Source organism: Bos javanicus, chromosome 26 (assembly GCF_032452875.1).
Source record: "Bos javanicus breed banteng chromosome 26, ARS-OSU_banteng_1.0, whole genome shotgun sequence".
NCBI lineage: Eukaryota > Metazoa > Chordata > Mammalia > Artiodactyla > Bovidae > Bos > Bos javanicus.
Window position 1 is genome coordinate 9,600,597 of NC_083893.1, and position 23,189 is coordinate 9,623,785.

At 35.6% G+C, this 23,189-nt stretch overlaps 1 protein-coding gene across 3 annotated transcripts in view; it reads left to right on the forward strand.

Moving 5' to 3' along the window:
- PTEN (phosphatase and tensin homolog) overlaps positions 1-23,189 on the forward strand; it is a 104,917-nt gene that overhangs the window by 63,910 nt on the left and 17,818 nt on the right. The window contains exons 2-3 of one of the 3 annotated variants that reach the window (XR_009733731.1): positions 162-206; positions 6,693-6,720. Coding sequence is in view for 1 of the 3 variants with exons in the window: in XM_061402715.1 (XP_061258699.1) it covers positions 6,693-6,736; positions 8,520-8,758 (283 nt within the window). In the remaining 2 variants the exon portion in view is untranslated. Of the gene's footprint in view, positions 1-161; positions 207-6,692; positions 6,737-8,519; positions 8,759-19,380; positions 20,080-23,189 lie in introns of those variants that run through there. The other 2 variants (XM_061402715.1, XM_061402716.1) reach the window with 2 other exon arrangements.

Sequence of the window (23,189 nt, forward strand, 5' to 3'; positions counted from 1 at the left end):
AATGGAGGGAATATTTATTGAAGTTTATTTTTCTTAAATTACATTTGAGATTAGGAAAAATAGAATCTGTCTTTTGGTTTTTCTCAATAGTATTAATGTAATTTCAAATGTTAGCTCATTTTTGTTAATGGTGGCTTTTTGTTTGTTTGTTTTGTTTTAAGGTTTTTGGATTCAAAGCATAAAAACCATTACAAGATATACAATCTGTAAGTATGTTTTCTTGTTTGTATGCTTGCAAATATCTTCTAAAACAACTATTGAGTGAAAGTTGTTTCCTTGTTAGAGTGAAGTAGAGTTAAAGTTAAAATTTAACAGAATTGTATTCCTAAAACAATTAGTTCAAGAATTCTGATTGAGAGCATTGTTAGGTCATTTAGAAAGTGTAGTGATGAGGTAAAACAGTGTCAGCACAGATTCATGTTGCTTGATCTGCTTCAAATGACTTGGCATCTAGCCCATCTTTGCGCCCATAACCATGTGGAAACTGGAAGTGTAATTCACACAGAGCTTCTATTAAAGCATCAATGCCATCTTCTATGGAGGGAAGCTTCTAATATAATTTTATTCTGTGTCTCTAGGTCAATTGATTGAAAAAGTTATTAGTATATTCTCTAACTGTATATAAGATAAATAAATTACCTAAATTGTTAAAATGGGTGGTTCTTCTTGTTTGAGGCAGGGGTGTAAGGATTGCCTCTTGATTCAGCTAGCTGACCTTATCTTTAACTTTTCCTTTTTTCTTTTGACTTTGTGAGTAGAGATGTGGAAAAAAAAGAAAGGCAAGAAAAATGTGAGGAAAATATTAATATCTTACCATTTTGCCCTTGACCATTTTTTCTTCCCCAAATATTGACCATTTTCTAATTCTAAAAAATGATACATAAAATGTGTTATGTTTCTACATGGCTTTTATTTTTTCCTGTGTGATATGTATAAATTGTGCGTTGAAAAAATTTTTAATCCCAAGTTATGTTTACTATCTACTATTTAATTTCTGTAGAGTTTATCAGATATAAGAAGAAGATTCTTTTCTAGAGTGGGCTTTCAAATATTCACCAAAAAATTAAAGCGTCTCTGTGCCTTATTGGGAGAAGGCAGTGGCACCCCACTCCAGTACTCTTGTCTGGAAAATCCCATGGATGGAGGAGCCTGGTAGGCTGCAGCATGGGGTCACAAAGAGTCGGACACGACTGAGCGACTTCACTTTCACTTTTCACTTTCACGCATTGGAGAAGGAAATGCAACCCACTCCAGTGTTCTTGCCTGGAGAATCCCAGGGACTGGGGAGCCTGGTGGGCTGCCGTCTATGGGGTCGCACAGAGTCGGACACGACTGAAGCGACTTAGCAGCAGCAGCAGTGCCTTATTGGTTTATGGGATGTTGCTTTTTTATCTTTAATTTAGTGATCTTTGTGCTCTGTTAAGACTTCAGAAGATCTGAGAGTGACATAGGCGCAGGTGTTGTTTCTTAGTTGTAAAATGATTTCCTCAGATCCACAAAGAAGCAGACATTTACTGAGTGCCTGTTACATGTTGGACATTCTAAAATGTTAGCTAGTGCAGAGGTGAGTAAGATGTCATTCCAGCCCTCAAGTAATTAGTCTAATGTAAAAAGTAGACAAAGTATTATAGAAGAGGTAACTCTTGTATAGAAGAGAGCTACATGGACAACAGTCAAAATAATGATTGCCTGTTATAGGGAAGATTTCATAAAGAACAGAATGCTTGAGCTGAGGTGAAAAGAATCATGAAGGTTGACTTACAGGCTTAGGAGGAGGGAAAATGGTGTTGTAGACCTAGAAAATGGCATGTGAGAAGCTTGGTGGCCAGATTTGGTCCATTATGGTCAGATTATGGTGTGTGGAGGGAGCAGTGGTATAATCAAATGAAGGAGAGTAATAAACAGGTGCTGCAGAAACTTAGTTTAGGTGGCACCTGACTCCAGTACTCTTGCCTGGAAAATCCCATGGACAGAGGAGCCTGGTGGGCTGCAGTCCACGGGGTCACCAAGAGTCGGACATGACTGAGCGACTTCACTTTCACTTTTCACTTTCATGCATTGGAGAAGGAAATGGCAACCTACTCCAGTGTTCTTGCCTGGAGAATCCCAGGGATGGGGGAGCCTGGTGGGCTGCCATCTATGGGGTCGCACAGAGTCGGACACGACTGAAGTGTCTTAGGAGCAGCAGCAGCAGCTGTTTACAAATGATCTGTGCATGTATCTTTCTCTTTTCTGGATTAACCTCTTCTGCAACAACTTTTGTTGCAGGTGCCACAGGTTTATGTGGAGGAAAATAAGTCACAGAGTTTTGTAGTTTTTGAACAAATGGATTCAGAATTTAAGTTTAAAAAAAAAAAAGAGGTCATGAACTAACTGCAAAAGCTGGAGTCCACTAAATGAGTCACTTTAGACTTAGACTCTGAGGATTGAGCATGTAGAGCCCCAGAAGAAAGGCTTTAACATTATATCCAAAGAAAAGAAAGGAAATACTTTTCATTCCTGTATGCAGTGGCTTCCTGCTTCCAGAATTTAAAACTTAGGTTTGTACTGTCAGTATTGTGGGTCACTTGTGTTATTTGGTTAAAATCAGCATTGGGATCTAGCCTGGAAACTTGATTGCCTGTTTGTATATCCAAACATTGGACTCTCAAGTTAATGAATTGTCTCATTATTAGTTGAGAGTAGCTTTTGGTGCACATATTTTAACTCGCTTATTCCCCCATCCATTTAATGGAATCATAGAACTGAAAGTATCTGAAAGAGATCATTTAGTCCAACCTTCTCATTTTACAGATGGGGAATCTGAGGCCTAGAGAAGTTAAGTGAGTTGAACAAGGTCACACAGGTACATATGTTAGCAGACCGTCCACTGTTGATACCAGTATTCCCTTTCTGGTTTTTTTGTTTGTTTTAATCTCCCCAAATTTTACTTACTTCAGAAATTCCTAGAACTACCAAGTTGTAGAATGTTTTGATTTCTGACATCATTTTTCAATCTTCTTTACCTATCCCTGTTTATATTTTTGGCTCTGGGTAAGTGAGTCTGATAACTAGCAGATGTTTCTGTTTTGTTTCTTTTATTTTTAGGATATTAATAACATGTGATATATGTCTTTGAAGCCATATGTAAGTGGAAAGACCTTAAAATACTTGCACTTAACATACCTATATTCAATAGTATATTAAAATTTTTATGGCAACTATGACATATGTGGATGAAGAGTTCTTAACATAGACTTTCTAATTGACTATCTGTTTATATCTCTATATTATTGGGCATTCAGTAAGGTTATTTTAAGAAAGGACAGAATTAGCTTCAAATCATTAACCAAATTCAGATATACTTGGTGAATTAGTACATTAATCAATTTGTTTTGTGCAAGTGTGTGTATTTCATCTTTGTATGTTCCTCTATAATCTTATCTTCTGAGGAGGGTAAGGTGAGGAGGGGGAAGATAGGGTATAAAGATATAATATAGTTCTTGCCTTTGAGGAAGCTAAATGTTCCTTAGATACTAATTTTTAAAAGATTGACTATTTCATCATATATTCTCCTTAACATACAACTCTCCATCCTTTTGTGGTAAACCTTTAGCTGTTATTAATTTTTATCTATTAAGTTTTCTTTTGTAAGATAGGGATAGTTCCATTGAAGAAAGTAAAGAAGAGACCTACATGCCTAGCTGAATCTATGGCAAGTCTCACTTCTCTGGAAGCTTTTTCTATTAATCTTATCCCTTTCTTCATTTTCTGCTGCTTCATAAAAACTCTTTCAGTGTATCTTCATTTTTCTTATCTCTTGAAAGCCAAAGGAGATGATGATTTTTAAAAGATGTCTTTTGAGTTCTCTGTATAAGGAAGCAAAAATGGTTAAATCTTCCTAACACTTGTCTTGGTCAAATCCCATTTCCCATTCATGTCAATTTTGGTTTGTTTTTAAAAACTTGTCCTATCACTAATATACCACAAAAAATTTATAAGGAATAGTGTGTGTGTGTATTTGTGCAGTTATCAGAGAAGGTTTTAATTGAGGATCTTCTTTTTTACCCTAACCTCTCCCCAGATCACTTTTATCCCTTCCAGACCCAGTATATGTTTTCACATACTCCCTATCCATACTTGTAGAGATTTTTGCTATTTTTTGGTCATGTTTTCATTATCACTGTTTGTTGGTTCTGTTATGCCAAATAATGCTCTTGTAGGAATGCTGACTTTGACTAAAATTTGTTATTGTTTTCTAAACCGTTTTATATTCTTTATGTGAAAAGTGTGAAACAGTACTGAAAAAAGTTCAGCTTTTGTAATCGGAAGTGCTGGGCTCTTCCATTTATATATTGTGGTTTGGGGCAAGTTTTGTAATGCTCTTGTAAATCTTAGCATTCTCATATATAATATGGAGATAATATTAACTGATTGTGAGGATGAATTTGAAAACAAGGAATCTTGGTTGTAAGGTATGCACATCTAGTAGACATTTAGTAGCTCATTGTTTTCACTTTCCCTCTGTTTTTTTCCTGTTAACAATATTTCTTGAGAGTCAAAGTATGAAGGTAGTCATAGTGTTTGAGCTGCTAAAAAAGTATGGGAATTTTATAGATAACTGAAGCTGTATAAAATTCAAAATGTTTATTTTTGTTTTGCTGTGATGAGACCAGTTTCTTAGAATTGTTTTCTGGCATATAGTGCTCCCCTTGTCTCCTAAGCTCTATCTTTACATGATTCCTTATAAAATATTCCATTATGGACTCTTTGGCTTTGCTGGTAGCTCAGATGGTAAAGGACTGCCTACAATGTAGGAGACCTGGATTTGATCCCTGGGTCAGGAAGATCCCCTGGAAAAGGAAATGGCAACCCACTCTAGTATTCTTGCCTGGAGGAGTCCATGGACAGAGGAGCCTGGCAGGCTGCAGTCCATGGGTTCACAGAGTCAGACAGAACTGAGCGACTAACACTAACTTTCATTTTTCACGGATTCTTCACTATTGACCATACTCCTCTTTAATCTGTACCAAAGACAGTGTAAAATGATAGTATTTTCATGGTTACTTCTCTTCTTTATGTCATTTTTAAAAAATTTAAGTGAATATGAAATTATTTAGCAAAGATGTGTATATATGCATCTCATTATTAAGTAAATTTTCTTTCTAGCAAACTCAATATACTTAATTATAATATCCTAAAAGGGGAAAACTTGGTTTTCAGTGGTAGTATAAAAGCTGATTTGTTTCAGATCTGACCAGTTAAAAATGAGTGGATTGCAGTTTACTTAGAGTTATTTCAACTTTCATGTGGAATTTTTTTTTTTTTTTTGGCCACAACCACAAGGCTTGTGGGATATTAGTTCCCCAACGAAGGATTGAACCTGGGCCCTCAGCAGTGAGAGCGCCATCCTAACCATTTGACTGCCAGGGGATTCCCTATCTTCATGTGGATTTCAAAAACTGTTTAAAATAAAAGAACTTTACAGATATTCTCAGGATTTTTAAATGTAAAACACTGGTCCATAATTGCTTATTTGAAACTCTTTGAACTAGTTTTGTTTCAGCATTCAGAATTTTTCAGTTTTTTTAGAACGTTAACATGGAAACATATATTCTGTATTACATAACACCCCAGCAGGATTTGGAACAGTACCTAGAATAGATTGTTTCACTCTTCGTTCTAAATGTATTTCTATTAATTAAAGACTACACATTTTTATAAACTCAGATCTAGTTCTCCTGCAGTTGAGTTTACCATACAGTTAAGAGAAAATTTCAGATGTTTAAAAATTTGGGGATTTTGCAGTGATGGATTAAGAGTCTTTATTTGTTTTAAAGTGCTAAATTTTTGAAAATACCTGGTTTGGCTAGTAGTTGGAGTTACCAGGATGCTGCTGACCACAAACTAATGTATGGAATCCCTTTCTGAGCCTATAAATGTGGCCTGTTAATCATGAGTCAGCCAGTGCATGATAGCAAATGTGTGACTACTGGTAAAAAGACAGATTTTAGCATGCTTTAAATATGCTAAGTCAATGTTTTTCTGTATTGATTTTACTTACTACTCTTTCATTACTCTCAGATTTTAATTAAAACCTACGACCTGAGAGATTATTGAAAAAGATGACCTTTGGCTTATCTATGGAGGGAAAGATCAGGTTTAAAATAACTGAGTTAATGTTGTGTTTGAGTAGATTAGCATCATTCACTTTCATTCTTTGCTTTAAATTTTCCCCTACTTTTTTTTTTTAACTGTTTTAACATACATCTTTTATAATAATAGTTTGAGAAAACTATGTATGCTCAATTGTAAGGCAAAGATAAAATTGAAACTAGTTAGTTATTTACACATACTTGTGAAATAACAAGTCCTTTCGCGTGTATAATTTTCATAAAGGGAATGGTGACGGTGTGGATGCAGGTGAATTTGTCCTGTTTTATATTAGTGACATTACAAGTTTTGCAACCAAATGTATAAGCTCTGATTGTGTATACTTAGCATTTTAAACCTAGATTTCTGTAATTGTAAAATGTGGATTGGAGAATGGGACCTACTTCATAGGATTCTTAGGATTAAAAGAAGTAGTTAATGTAAGATATTTAACATAATGCCTGGTATATGATAAAGGTTCAGAAATGTTTGTTACTGTTGCACTTTTTTTCCTCAAGTGCACAAGATAATTTTATATCAAATTAAAATTTTTCTTTTAGATGTGCTGAAAGACATTATGATACCGCCAAATTTAATTGCAGAGGTAAGTATAGGTACACATATTATGTTAGATAACTTGAAGCCAACAGTCTAAATTTTACTGTCATACCAATAATGAATAATCTCAAGTATTAAGTGATATATTTATCTTAAAGATGGTCTGAGAAAATTTGAAATTAATTTTGCTGTTGTGTTTTTGGAAATAAGTATCATGTAAATGAGGAAGACTAAATTGAATTAACTGAAAACTAGGAGAAATTTATAGACTAACAGAATAAATAGAGGGTTATATCTGTGATTTGAGGCATTTGGCATGATAGTAAGAGATTACAGGGAGAAAGGAGAATGGCTTAATTCTGTAATGGAACATGACCTGTACAGTGGAAAAGGGTATAATGAAATATGGATAAAAGGAGCCTGATAGATGAGAGCAAAAATTGCTTTAAGTGAGTTATTCTCCAGGTGTAGCATATTTTATCTCAAAGTCCACAAAAAACTTTCATTTGTGTTTGTGGAACTCTTTGAACCATGAGAGACCTAGAACGTTGAGAAGCTTGGCAAGATGCTGCTGTGATAGTCACAAAGAGAAAGTTGATGCCGTGAGCTACCGATTTGCCATTGTTCCTTCCTAAATATTTATAAGGACAGACTTTCAAACTTGGTTTAAGAATTCAGAAGTGCTGAAATAACTGAGAGCTAGGATAGATTTATTACTAAGAATGTTTCATTTTTAGTGGATTTTTGCTGTTTACTGGTCAAAGAGTGTCTTAATTGAGCTTTATCCACCTTCGAATAGACATTTAACAGGTTTTCCTGGGTATTTTTGTATGCCACTGGGGAAATGAAGATGAAATGATGGTTCAGCTAGGCAGATGACTAAATCAAAGCTGTCCTGATGACTGCCTGTAGTAGTAGTCATTGTCTGAAGAGCTGTTGTGTCAGACCAAAGGCTTAATTGAGTGTATCTTGTGTCACATTATGAATGATTTGGTTGAAGATATAAAAGACACACTTTTCACATATTTAAGTGACACAGAGGATAATTATTTGAATGTTAGTCAGGATTTTTATAGAGTGGAACCTAGGCACAGACCAATAAGATAAAATTTAAGTGACATATTTAAAGTGTTATTTCTAGAAAAAAAATTTTTTAAAACCTCAACCCCAACTATGGGGAACAGAGAAGTTTTGAGTTCTTACAACTTATGTGAAAAGTCCTAAAACTTTGCTTGATAAACTTTGCTGCAGTTGTATACATTATAAACAAAAAATTTTTAAGTGTCTTTTGTAAATGTGTTTAGAGTTGTGTGTATGCAACAGTTACATTTTTGAGACCATCTTTAAAATAATATGCTTGGCCTTTCTGTTATATATAGCATAAAATGCAGTCTTTTGCATTGTTGATTTATTAGTGATCTTTGCTTTCTTTGGAATACATATTTTGCGATAATGCAATATTATAGATATTACAGTTCCTTTTGCTAGAAAATGTATTGAGAGCCCTGATAAGAGGCTCATGTGATGTATCATTTTGAGTTTACCTCTCCCTCTGTTATGTTGTGACCTCTGATATGTTGCTACTCCATTGCCTCCATCATAAAGTGAGGAAAATAATACTTGACGTACCTGTCTAATGGATAAATTTGAGTTAATGAGAGATTATTTTCTGTTCAAAAATTAGAAAATTATCAGACAATAAATTCTTTTTCTCTATAGTTCAGATATTTTTAAACTATTTGTATGCAACATTTCTAAAGTTAACCTACTTGTAATAAGCAATTCAAGTGAGATTATTTTCTTATTCTGAGGTTATTTTTTTATCACAGTTGCACAGTATCCCTTTGAAGACCATAATCCACCACAGTTAGAACTTATCAAACCCTTTTGTGAAGATCTTGACCAATGGCTAAGTGAAGATGACAATCATGTTGCAGCAATTCACTGTAAAGCTGGAAAGGGACGAACTGGTGTAATGATTTGTGCATATTTGTTACATCGGGGCAAATTTTTAAAGGCACAAGAGGCCCTAGATTTCTATGGGGAAGTAAGGACCAGAGACAAAAAGGTAAGTTATGTTTGATTTTTTTTTTTCTGTCTACTTAGATCTGAGAATTTATTGGAAAATAAATTTTTACAAAGATAATTGGTAACCCTTATTTTCCTTCCTCTAAACATTTAAGTCAGTATGCTACCTTAACTTTCATATGAGCAAATGGCAGACTCACTGAAGTTTTTCTCTTCATGCCATGCTGGCAGATCTTACCTATTAACAGGATTGCAAAGTTTGGTCTCATGAAATCTTTACAAAGCATTTTAAAAAGTAACACACACTGATCAAAAGTAAGATTTATATTCCTGAAGCTTACTTGAAAATAAAATGTCTGTGGATAATAACTTGGATGCCATTACTTAGTAAAGTGTGATCTTTACTTTTATAATACATAAAGATTGTTTTTTGATTTGAATATTTGTAAGTGAAATTATAATTAAGATTAGTCAAAGGTTCTTCTCTTATTCAGAAAACTAAAGACTGCTAAAAATCATTGACAAATTTGTGTAATACATGTGAAAGCAAAAAGTGAACTCTTGCGAGAATTTTTACAGTGATTTTCAAGGAATTTATTTCTTTGGATAGTAAGTATGACAAAACATGTTTACATTTCTTGCAAAGGGAGTTTGTTCATTTCTGTCTCCAAGAAAGAAAAAAACAAACAAACAACTGGAGTTAGGGGGAAGAGAGCTCTGCTGAGGAAGACATCTGAACTTTATGTGAAAATTTATTATAGTTTTAATAATTTTTGCAATGAAGAGGGCTTTCTTTGAGTTTAATTTCTTTTTAATTTAACTTCAAAACAGAAACATAGGTGATCGTAACTATCATTTTCAGCTGTATAGTTGCACTGATTTTTGTTCCTTTACTTCCTCCTCACTTGTTTTATTTGTTGTTACTTTTTTGAATTATATCTAAAGATACCAAAGCATGGTTTGTTGATGATAGTTTATAAAATTGAATCTTACTGTTGATGCATGATTTGGTAAATATTGATTATAACAACTTGCTGTACATTTCTGTATGCTATGTGTACCATGGAACTATAGCACTAAAATGAATTCCAGAGCAGAGGACCTGAGATGTTTATTTTGGTTCATTCTTTTCTTCATGTAGAGGGAAACAGCTGCTTTTACTGACTGAAAATATAGAAGGTAAATTTTTCTGTACTTAAGTGAATAAATGTAGGACAGCACAAGGAAAAGTGACTCAATGAGAAGAAAAACTAGAGAGATGGATCAAATTAAAGTACAGTCACCGAAGCAGTGGTAGAAATTTAAAACAGGGTTGATGAGCACCACACAGTTCGGTCATGGAAAAGAAAGAAGGTAAAAAGAATTTAAAATAAAAATAGAAAACTTGTGTAACGTGAAGCCAGAACTAGCTTTCAGTTCAGTCATTCAGCCGTGTCTGACTCTTTGCGACCCCATGGACCACAGCACACGAGGCTTCCCTGTCCATCACCATCTCCCGGAGTTTACCCAAACTCATGTCCATTGAGTCGGTGATGCCATCCAACCATCTCATCCTCTGTCATCCCCTTCTATTCCCGCCTTCAGTCTTCCCCAGCATCAGGGTCTTTTCAAATGAGTCAACTCTTCACATCAGGTGGCCAAAGTGTTGGAGTTTCAGCTTCAACATCAGTCCTTCCAGTGAACACCCAGGACTGATCTCCTTGGAGTCCAAGGGACTCTGAAGAGTCTTCTCCCAACACCACAGTTCAAAAGTGTCCATTCTTCGGTGCTCAGCCTTCTTTATAGTCCAACACTCACATCCATACATGACTATTGGAAAAACCATAGCCTTGACTAGATGGACCTTTGTTGGCAAAGTAATGTCTCTGCTTTTGAATATACTATCTAGGTTGATCATAACTTTGCTTCCAAGGAGTAAGCGTCTTTTAATTTCATGGCTGCAGTCACCATCTGCAGTGATTTTGGAGCCCCAAAAAATAAAGTCTGACACTGTTTCCACTGTTTTCCCATCTATTTGCCATGAAGTGATGGGAGCGGATGCCATGATCTTAGTTTTCTGAATGTTGAGCTTTAAGTCAACTTTTTCACTCTCCACTTTCACTTTCATCAAGAGGCTGTTTAGTTCTTCTTCACTTTCTGCCATAAGGGTGGTGTCATCTGCATATCTGAGGTTACTTATACTTTTCCAGGCAGTCTTGATTCCAGCTTGTGCTTCATAGAACTAGCTTTAAGTTAGGGACTTTTAAACTATTTATGTTATATACCTTTTAAAAAATATGAAAAAACTATAAATATTCCCCAAATTTTGTTTCACTTTTTTATGCCAAAATCAGTGGCCTCTGCTTGAGAGTAATAAATCCAAGTGGTACAGATTAACCAAAATTAAACTTTGGTGTTCTCCTCAGTAGTAAATTTTGTGAAAGAGTCCTACTATTTAGTCTTTAACACATTGAAACTATGCCATTGTCTTTGACTTGGCAATTTTTATGTCATATTTGATATCCAGTCAGCTTTGACTTTGTTCTTGGTGAAAACAACTGCCCAGAACCCTATCATGTAAGAATGAAAGAGCAAACTGGAATCTTTTTTTTTGGCCAGATGAAAGTAGGCTTGTGTTAGCAAATAAGAATTCTCTAAGACTCTTCAGATAAATTCATGTTGCGTCATTTTCTTTGCCTTCTAGTTATTGAGATCATTTTTGGCAAGATCCTGCATGTGTTAGGAAGGAAAGGATTATAACTCCACAGTTTTGTTTCAATATTGAAGAGTTAAACTGTGTTAATGAATTTGTATATTATGCTATAGTATTTGTCTTCCTAAAGCCAGTGAACTTAATGTGTAGCAAAGAATTGCATAGATGGTACCACTCCTTGACAAAAACCTGCTGCTGCTGCTGCTGCTGCTGCTAAGTCGCTTCAGTCGTGTCTGACTCTGTGCGACCCCACAGATGGCAGCCCACCAGGCTCCCCCATCTCTGGGATTCTCCAGGCAAGAACACTGGAGTGGGTTGCCATTTCCTTCTCCAATGCATGAAAGTGAAAAGTGAAAGTGAAGTCGCTCAGTCGTGTCCGACTCTTTGCAACCCCATGGACTGTAGCCCACCAGGCTCCTCCGTCCATGGGATTTTCCAGGCAAGAGTACTGGAGTGGGGTGCCATTGCCTTCTCTGCAAAAACCTGCTAAGAATCCTTTATTTAAAGTCCTGACTTTACTGAATTTGGCACCTCTCTCAACAGTAGATTTTTTTGTGACAGATCCTCTTGCACAGTCTGTGATTCAAAACTTGGCTCTTATGAAGCAGTAGGATACTTTCACAACAATAGATAAGCTTTCTCTTGGAATTAATGATAGAGTCTTATACACTGGTACATTCTGGTGAACACAGGATGGAGTCACAGTGACAGGTAGAACTTCTGATTTTACCAGAGCCATAAAACCAAGTTTTGCTCGTCATTAAGGTGTACTCTCTGTCGACAGAATAATGAGATTGCTTCAGAAGCCTTTTTCTGGGCCAAGAAACGTCACTGTTTTGAAAATGTTAATGTCCTCTGAAGTTTCCAAAAAGGACTCCAAATCAGGAGTTACCGTTTGTGTCACCATGCATGTATTTGATGAAAACTAGTAGCTGGCTAAGCTGAGACGTCATATGCTGAAGAGAAGTGGCACCTCCAGTCCTTTCATGACCTGCTTCATAGTTTTCAGTTTTTTTTGGAATGGAAAAAATTGATTGATAGAGGTACTACAACAGTCTTACTTTTTCTGTTGCAAACTACAAGTATGACTTCATCTAATGGTTAGAAATAATAATATATATAATAATATATTTTTAACTTTTAAAAATAATGTCTTTCTCTTATCATAAGAAAACTTAATGGAAAATAAAAATAAGAAAGCTTAGAAAAATAAACTTTCTCTTATCATAAGAAAACTTAGTGGAGCATATTAAAGCTGATGTTATATAACTGTGGAATTTTTCCAGAGAAATAAGTATCTTATAATAAGTATAATTGATTATCCAAAGTAGTTTTATTTTTGAAACATCTGCTAAGAGATTTATCCTCTTACCAGTATTTTAGGTTGAGTCTATGAATTTGCATTTTTGAAATTGTGAACCACAATTATAGAAGATACATGCATTTTATCAGTTTTGTAGTGTAGGATTAATTTTATTAGAACTGTATTTAATGTTCTTTTGCTTGTATCCTTAACCGTCTGAGCCATCAGGGAAGCCCAACTTTATAGATAAACACTAAGATACTGAAGAAAGTTATGTCCTTGTGACATTTTTATAGGAGCAAAATGTTTCTTCTCCTCCTCTTCCGCCTTCCCCTTCCGCTCCCCTACCCTCTCTACCATCTTGCTCCTCCCCAGTCCTCCCCCTTGATTTGAAGAAAGAGGAGCTAGTTGTCCTGTTTTTGTTTTAAGATTTATAGACTTGGCAGAGGCTCTCCTCAGATTAATCTAGTGCAGTCTTGCCATTTTTCTCGGTATACTTGGTACAAATTAGATGGCAGAGTGGTGGGTGCCTCTTCACCATAAAATGTGCAGTTCAGTTCAGTCACTCAGTCATGTCCGACTCTTTGTGACCCCATGAATTGCAGCATGCCAGGCTTCCCTGTCCATCACCAACTCCTGGAGTTCACTCAAACTCACGTCCATCGAGTCGGTGATGCCATCCAGCCATCTCATTCTCTGTCGTCCCCTTCTCCTCCTGCCCCCAATCCCTCCCAGCATCAGAGTCTTTTCCAGTGAGTCAACTCTTCGCATGAGGTGGCCAAAGTCCTGGAGTTGCAGCTTCAGCATCATTCCTTCCAAAGAACACCCAGGACTGATCTCCTTTAGAATGGACTGGTTGGATCTCCTTGCAGTCCAAGGGACTCTCAAGAGTCTTCTCCAACACCACAGTTCAAAAGCATCATTTCTTTGGCGCTCAGCTTTCTTCACAGTCCAACTCTCACATCCATACATGACCACTTGAAAACAATGTGCAGTTAGTAATACCCAAATAAGACTTCAGGGTTTGATTGTTGCAGAGAAGTCAAAGTACAACTGATAACCTCTTACTCAAAAAAAGTTTTCTGAGAGTAGGATAACTACTTGAGGGAAGACTCTTTTATTCAGTAATTTATAAGAAAGCAATCATGTTATTACTTTTCTAGGAATCATTTCTTTGCATATTTGGTCTTTACCTTATGAGCACATGGCAAAAAGTCTAAAATGAACTGTTGATGGTTCCCACTCAAATAAAGCTTCTAGGGTTGCTTCCCATCTAGTCTATGACTTACCCTATCTGCATTTGTATTTACATTTACATTTCAGAATTAAAATAGATAACCATATTTATTACCAACTATGAATTGAATTAAAATGCCCTACCAATACTGGTATTGGTATATATTGGAAAGATGTATATTGGAATATATTGGAAAGTGTATATTTTGGAAAGATGCCCCACATTTCCGAATTTAGAGAGACAAACTTATATTCCTGACAAACATATGCAAAATCTCTGCTGTTCTCTCTTTTGTCTTCTCCCTTCTAGAATGGTGGCAGATTAAGTATGCATTAATACTTACTTTCTTTAACTTTTAGGAAAAAATTTTGAGATTTTTATTTTCTTTTTGAGAAGGTTTGTTTTCAAAGCAGTTATTAAAGTTCTTGTGTGTTATGATCTCTATACATGAATTCATTAGCTTATCTTTAATGAAGACTTCTGTCTTCTAGAAGTAATAGGCACTTTATTCTGAGTGACCCCAAGAAGAGGAAATTTTCTAGTTTCTTTGAGGAATGAATTTATGTGCTAGTATAATCAGATTATTTTTTTCTGGTCTATTTATTAAGTTTCCCCATATGGTAACCTAATGAAAATTTCTCATCTTTTCATTTCAAGCAAAGTAAGCTATAATTATCCTTTTTTTTGGCTTAATAAAGCTCTGACTATAAGGTTTTTATTTTTTCTAACACAGTAATTCTCCTGGGCTAAACTGTGTTTCGCTAATACATGGTATTTAAACCTGTTATCCAATCTATATATGCATAAAGTTGTTATTATACCTTGAAGAATCTTTTGTTGTTTAGTCACTAAGTCATGTCTGACTCTTTTTGCAACCTCATGGACCAGGGCCCCCTAGGCTCCTCTGTCTATGGGATTTCCCAGGCAAGAATACCGGAGTAGGTTGCCATTTCCTTCTCCAGAGGATCTTACTGACCAGGGATCAAACCCTTGTCTCATGCGTTGGCAGGTGGTTTCTTTACCACTGAGCCGTGAAGAATCTTAGCAGTTATTTAATTCAGAACCCATTTAATATAAATGGTAAAACAGATTTGCAAAGATCATTTTCCCCTGGTCATTTATTCTATGTAATAACTGAAAACCATGTCTCCTAACCTCAAATCCAGTATTTTTTCTACTGTACTATGTTATGTTCTCCTATCCAAATTGGTTTTATTATTTTAATCCCCAAAGCCAAAATAAAAACAGAAAATTTTAAAAAGGAAAAAAGAAGTATATTTTAATGTATTAGAACTCTTTCAGTTTCAAGTCACAGAAGCCCAACTCAAAATAGCTTAAACATAAGGAGACATTTATTGGCTTGTATAAACCTAAAAACTCTGACCTGGATCTACATGTTTAACATATGTCAGAAATCTGTCTCTCAACTCTGTATTTTCATCTTTCTGTACTTTATTTTAGGCAGACTTTTCACAAGTAATGGCAAGGTAGTAGCTCTGGGTTTATGTGCTACTTTAGCAACTCCAATGGGACAAGAGCTACAATTCAAGCAAAAATTTCTAGATTAGGTTCTAGTTTACCTGAATTAGGATATGTTCTGATCCTTAACCAGACATTCTAGCCAGAGGCTTGGGGCATATATCCGAACCTGAAGACTAGGCCCTGCCTCTTTCTCCCTGCAAGTCACAGGGAGAGAGAGAGCATCCCAAAGAGGAAAGGATGCTACATAGCATTGTTGCTCTCTTCCCATTGCAGTTGCCAAAGTAGACAGCATATAAACCTGTAGCTACACAAAGAGAAAAATAGCAGTTTTCTGTTTCATATTATTCTCAAGGATTCTGTGGTTAATGTACCACTATTCAGCACACTGTTTATAATTAGTTTCATAGAACTGAAGCACAGTAATACTCTAAACTTTGGAGGTCTTTTGTCAGTGGGAAAAACAAGAGTTCTGAGAGGTTGTGAAGTCCTTCATTTTACATAGTTAGTATGCATACTGTTAGAAAACCCAGGACATAGGAGTAAAAAAAAAATTAGAGTCTTATTTAGGTTCAGATCTTGTTTTTGAACAAAGTGATTATGTACATTAGGACTGTTTTCTTATCCTTAGAAAAGATCTATCTTGTAAAGTGGTTGTAGTTTTAGGGATATATGTAAAATGTCTGGCATGTAGCTTAATATACAATAACTTGTGTCCATGGGGTTGCACAGAGTCAGACACGACTGAGCATCTGAGCATACACTGTTATATGATGTCATTATAATAATCACCACTCTTAAGAACCATATTTCTTCCTTTGTTGAATTACTTTCTTGTAATAATCTTATTGTGATCACTCTGAAACATGGGTTTCCAAATTTTCAAAAAACGGTGTCATGTTAAAACATTTACATTGTTTCTGAGTTTAGATGTGCCAGTGAGTAGTTTACTGAGGAAGAAAATTACTTTTTAAACTGAGGAATCTAGATTATAAGTTCATCTTGAAGAAGATGATATAAGAGGGTTAATGCACAGCAAAATGTGTAAAGCTGGACCAAGAATACCATTTTATATTAACACAGGGCACACTCCACAATGCAGACTTAGCAATAATAGAGTGTTAAACATAACATCACAATATATTAAGCAAAAACTGGAAGAAATTAGAAAAATTGATAGCAGTGCTAGTAGAAATCTTTTTAACGTACTTTAAGGTACGTACTTTAACATATGTGCATGCTCCTTTGCTCAGTCGTGTCCGAATCTTTGTAACCCCGTGTACTGCAGCCCACCAGGCTTCTCTATCCATGGGATACACCAGGTGAGAATACTGGAGTGCATTGCTGTTTCCTCTTCCAGGGGATCCTCTGGACCCAGGGATCAAACCTGTGTCTCCTGCATTGGCAAGCAGATTCTTTACCACTGAGCAAGCTGGGAAGCCCTCACTTGAAGATCAGAAAGATACAAAATAAGAAGATATGTAGATTCCTTGAATAATATAATAAAATCCCATAAAATATATTTGTTTTCTCATTTTAAAAAGTCATAAATATTAATAATTCATTAGGCCAACCATAAAAATCTCACCTCCAAGTAGAAATATCTAAGCCCCATACCTTTGTTATAATTCAGTAGAATGAGAAAATTTGTTAAAATGTTTAATCAAACCAAATCAACTATTTGGAAACTTAAAAACTCTTTAAATTTTGGGTCATTGAAGAAATAGAAATTCATATTAGGTATTATTAAAATAATATCAAATTGGAGAGAGATGGATTAATAAAGATGAAAATATAAATTTATGAGTTAGCAAACAGTAAGCCATTTGAACTAATAAATCCAAACACTCATTGTATAAAAATGCCATTAAAATCAATACATCTTTCTGGAAGCCAATCAAAGGAAAGAGAGAAAACAGAAAGATGTTAGGTTTGAGAAAGGAGATAGAACTACAGTGTGAAAGTGATATTAAAATTATATTCAAATCTATGCTAATGAATTTGAAAATGTCAATGGAAAATGGACAGTGTTTTAAAAATTATCTTAATTGGAGGCTAATTACTTTACAATCTTGTGGTTTTTGCCATACATTGACATGAATGAGCCATGGGTGTACATGTGTCCCCCATCCCGAAGCCCCCTCCCGTCTCCCTCCTCGTCCCATCCCTCAGGGTTGTCCCAGTGCACCGGCTTTGAGTGCCCTGTTTCATGCGTTGAACTTGCACTGGTCATCTGTTTCACATATGGTAATATACATGCTTCAGTGCTATTCTCTCCAATCATCCCACCCTCGCCTTCTCCCACAGAGTCCAAAAAAGCCTGTTCTTTACATCTGTGTCTCTTTCACTGTCTCACCTATAGGGTCGTCATTACCATCTTTCTAAACTCCATATATATGCGTTAATATACTGTATTGATGTTTTTCTTTCTGACTTCCTCTGTATAATAGGCTCCAGTTTCATCCACGTCATTAGAACTGATTCAAATGTGTTCTTTTTCATAGCTGAGTAATAGTCCATTGTGTATATGTACCATGACTTTCTTAATAAGTATGTTATCATAAATGTTTCAAGGTGAAATACAAAGTCTGAATAGACCATCTAAGAGTGAAAATGTGTAGGAGCCTTCAAGAAGTAAGTAACAGATTTGTATTTCAGCCTGCTATAATACCTTGAAGCATCAAATGATTATGTTATTTAAATTCGTCCAGGTATTGGAAGGGATGTAACTTCCCAGAGGATTGCTCACATTGCCCTCCTACCTCAGTGTGATAAGGATAACATTTTTAAAACCAGAAAGCATAATACAGGGGAGATTAAATAGTTTGGCCAAAAGTAAGAGTACGTGGAAGGGAGTTGTGAGAAATAAGAGTAGAAAATGAAGTTGGACTGTATTTTTATGTTTGTTAAAAAATTACGGGCTTCTCTGGTGTTGCTCAGTGGTTAAGAATCTGCCTGCCAAGCAGGAGACGCAGGTTTGATCCCTGGGTTAGGAAGATTCCCTGGACAAGGAAATGGCAACCCACTCCAGTATCCTTGCCCGGGAAATCCCATGGACAGAGGAGCCTGGGGTTGTGAAAGAGTTGGACAAGACTTAGCAACTAAACAACAAACACGAGGAATTATAGTATTTAATAAACTTGTTCTTATTGGGGTAGACACTGGGAAGCCATTTAACATTTTGTTTATGTGATTAATCTTATATTTTTGTCACATTAAAAGTGTGTTTCCTTTGCTCTATGATAGTGATGGTATTAGAAGAGATTTGGCCCTCAGATGCTGGAGAAAATAGTAAGTGAGTAATTAAAAGAGGTTGGTCCATGCAAAAATATGAAAGCTTCAGCTCTGATATATTGTTTTTTACGCACTTGTAAGATTTCCAGCTCAAAATGTCCAGCCATGTAAATTCTGGACTGGGAGTGAGGAGTGAAGTCATATTGAGAGACACAGTTTTGGGAGTTAATGTGTAAGATTTATAATTAAACTACTGAAGTAGATGGGGAAACAGTGGAAACAGTGGCTGACTTTATTTTTCTGGACTCCAAAATCACTGCAGATGGTGACTGCAGTCATGAAATTAAAAGACCCTTACTCCTTGGAAGGAAAGTTATGACCAACCTAGACAGCATATTAAAAAGCAGAGACATGACTTTGCCAACAAAGGTCCGTCTAGTCAAGGCTATGGTTTTTCCAGTGGTCATGTATGGATGTGAGAGTTGGACTATAAAGAAAGCTGAGCACCAAAGAATTGATGGTTTTGAACTGTGGTGTTGGAGAAGACTCTTCAGAGCCCCTTGGACTGCAAGGAGATCCAACCAGTCTATCCTAAAGGAGATCAGTCCTGAGTGTTCATTGGAAGGACTGATGTTGAAGCTGAAACTCCAATACTTTGGCCACCTGATTTGGAGAGCTGACTCATTTGAAAAGACCCTGATGCTGGGAAAGATTGAGGGCAGGAGGAGAAGGGGACGACAGAGGATGATATTGTTGGATGGCATCACTGACTCAATGGACGTGGGTTTGGGTGAACTCTGGGAGTTGGTGATGGACAGGGAGGCCTGGTGTGCTGCAGTTCATGGCATCGCAAAGAGTCGGACACGACTGAGTGACTGAACTGAGACTGAAGTAGATAGGATTGATATAAAGAGGGGATAGCTGAGATCGATTTTGGGGGGAACAAGAAGAGAAGAATGGCCATAAAGATAAGAGAATATCTTTAGAAAGTGTATCCTGTGAAAGAAGCAGGGAGTTTTCAAAATGGCAGCCAAAAATATGAGCCACAATGATAGTAGGAAAACAGTAGAATGACCACTAATGCCCATTAGAACTAAAGACTTTTAAGAAATCAGCCTTATGCTAACAGACTTCCAGGAGTTAAGGAGACTTCTCTTCAAGAGTTTATAGAGAGAGAGAAGATGGAAGTTTGAGAGGGATATAAAATTTTGGGAGAGAATAGGTTTTTGGTCTTAGAGTTGTTTGCTTGTTTTGGATAAAGAATGAGTTACCTGAGCTTTTTATTAGGATGGACAGGTGGAGAGAATAAAGGCCGATGTCAGAGAGGCGATAATTAATAGAACACTTGCAAAAATGGAACCAGTGTGAACATGAAGAGACACTTCTATAAAATTTCAGCACTAAAAAGATTTTAAGGTGAGAGAAAATAATTCTGAGGGTGCTCACATTGGGTTACCTCAGGGTTCCCAGTAAAATGAGAACTTAGTTCTTAGACGGTGATGTTTGCGACTGGACAGAGAGGTGGATAAACAAAATGCTGAAAACATTGTAGTCAGGTGTTAATAAGTGTATACCAGAGGAAAGAGTTATTGAATGATACAGATTTGGAATTGGTGAGGCTAAGTAAAGACAGTAGAAATGTAAGCTAGAAGGAATAGTGGGAGGAACACTAAACATCCTCCTGGCTGGTGAATTAAAAGGGAATTGAAGAAGCAGTGGCTGCCTTTTGAGATGATGGCCAGAAATGTGATGCTAAGTCAACCTGTAGAATGCTAAGTGTAGCTAAAATTAAAGTGGTTTTAATGTTTTACTTGAGGAAAAAAAGTTAAGAATATAAGTAATTTTCTGGGAGAATATTTAATGGTAGAGAGTAGAACTACATTTTGGGGATGTAGTTAGAGACCAGTTTAGCTTAAAAATTATTAATTCAAGAATAGAATTGATTTTTATTAGTCTGAATTTAATGAAAAATGGAAATTTTTGAACATGTAATTTTTAATCTTCAACAGCTTTTAAAGGTCAGCCCTCTTCATATATGTAGAATTTTTGAAGATCAGTAAGTTCATTTCTTAGATTTTTTAAAAAAAATATATATTTAAATTTAATCTTAATATTCAAGATGCTGTAGGTAAAACATGCACATGAATCATTGTTTTCAGTGAATGCATTCAGGATATATGATGTTTAAAGTGTTATAAATCACATTGTCAACTTAGTGTGGAAGTTTTAGTCATTTTACTTCAAATCCTAGATTACATTGTGATTCATTGTACTGTTACTTAAATTTTAGTTAGGTGCATCACGGCTGTGAGAGACAAGAATAGAGTGAGAACAACATTTCAAGGGCTTATAGTACACATTTGGACCTTCCAACTTTTCTTTTTTTTTTAAACAAAGCTAGAGCTTATTTATTATCAAATATAGAGATCTAACATAAAACTAAAACTGATTTGGTGGTGCTGAACTCTTAGCATTTGCTTGTCTGTATCTGTAAAGCTTCTGATTTCTCCACAAGTTTTAAATTTCTTTTAATTTGGGCACGTTGAATTTGAGATGCTGGTTAGCTAACAGATAAGGATTGCAAAGTTAAGATACAGAAGACTAATTTTACATAATTTGATAGTAAAATAATACATTTAAAGTTACATTTTCCAGCATTTTTCTTTGAACTGTGTCAATAATTTTGATTCTTGTAATTACACATTAATTACTCATTGCTAGCAGCTATTAGATTCATATAGTATTTTTTCTCTATGCATTTGCCTTTTTGTTAAGGATTAACTGGGTTTCTAAAACCTGTACTACAGATAAACTACCAATCACTTGCTACTTGAATAAAATTAAAACTTTGAAAATCTTCTAGTTATTTCATGCACACTTATACCAAGAATGAAGATAAGGACAAAAAAGATCATCTTTCATTCCACTAAACCCCAATAAATAACTTGACAACTTGGTCGGTTTCCATTGATTTAATTTTAAAATTTTAATTTGATTTTAATTTTAGACTAGATTATAAATATACATGGTTCAAAAAGATTCCCCCCCCCCCCCCCGCCATCCATCTTGTGTGTGCTGTTTCCCCCAACCTGCTTTGCAATTCTGTATTTTATCTTGATAAACATGAAGAGGGTTTTTTGGGGGGACAGGGTTAAGTGGCAATAAGTAATGTGATTTAGAGAATAATTTTAAGCTTAACAGTTTTTAAAATTTAATGATAATTTTTACATTGGTATTTGTAGCAGCTCTTAAAATAACACAGCTTTAGTTCTGTTTGTTTAAGAAAATATGTAGAACTAAAAATACTGCAGTTCCAAAAATTATACCTTAAATATTTGGTAGAATTTCTAAAATCACTGATTTGGATTTCTGTAACATTTTGTTGTTTTAGCATGGTTTTGTGTTAACTTCATTTAGTGTTTAATCCCCATGAGAATCTTGTGAAGGTAGTATTATTGTCTTCATTTTCCTGAAGAAACAAAATTTGTGTTTTGACTATCAGCATTCACATCCAAGTCTCCTGATTGAATGATCTTTGTACTATAGCCGTAATCTTAGATTTTGAAGTGACTTTTATCCATTATTTGGCACTTTATATATTTTTTTAATCGTAATAAAATCATACTAACCTTTGTGAAAGTACTGAAATGAATACCTGTATACCTGCCATTCAACATACTTATCTTTAAACTTATATAAATGTACTTTCTACTATTCATTGGGGAAGGAAAGCATAAAAGTCCAGAGATTTTAATACATAGGGCAATTTAGATGCTGCTATAACATCTAAAAGAGAAATACTGCAAATTCTAGGTTGAATGTTTAAATTTTCCTGAAGTAATATTGTGTAACAGGAAAAGAAACCTTCAGTAAGTTCCCTAATACCTCATTTATTCAGCCCATTAGTGAATGCATTGCTGCACACATTAGATTTTTTTTTCTTGAGGTAAGTCAGGGTCTCCATTTAAACACTACATGAATTGTATATATTTTTAGCATTTGTATATTTGAGAGTCCCTTGGACAGCAAGGAGATCAAACCAGTCAATCCTAAAGGAAATCAACCCTGAATATTCATTAGAAGGACAGATGCTAAAGCTGCAGCTCCAATACTTTGGCCACTTGATGGGAAGAGCTAACTCATTGGAAAAGACCCTGATGCTGGGAAAGTTTGAGGGCAAGAGAAGAAGGGGACGACAGAGGATGAGATGGTTGGATGGCCTCACCAACTCAGTGGACATGAGTTTGAACAAGCTCCAGGATATAGTGAAAGACAGAGAAGCGTGGCATGCTGCAGTTTCATGGGATTGCAAAGAGTCAGACATGACTTCGCAATTGAACAACAGCAAGAACATACATAACTTTTCTAAAACATTATGTATTTCCAAGGTAACACAGTAGCTCAGGGACACCTAAGTACCTTTGTTTTCAGGTTATAGCATACAAGCATATGTGTCAGCCACATACTCTTGTTTTTGTTGGGTTCTAAAGCCAACATCTTTTTTGCTGCTGCTATTTCTGTCTCAT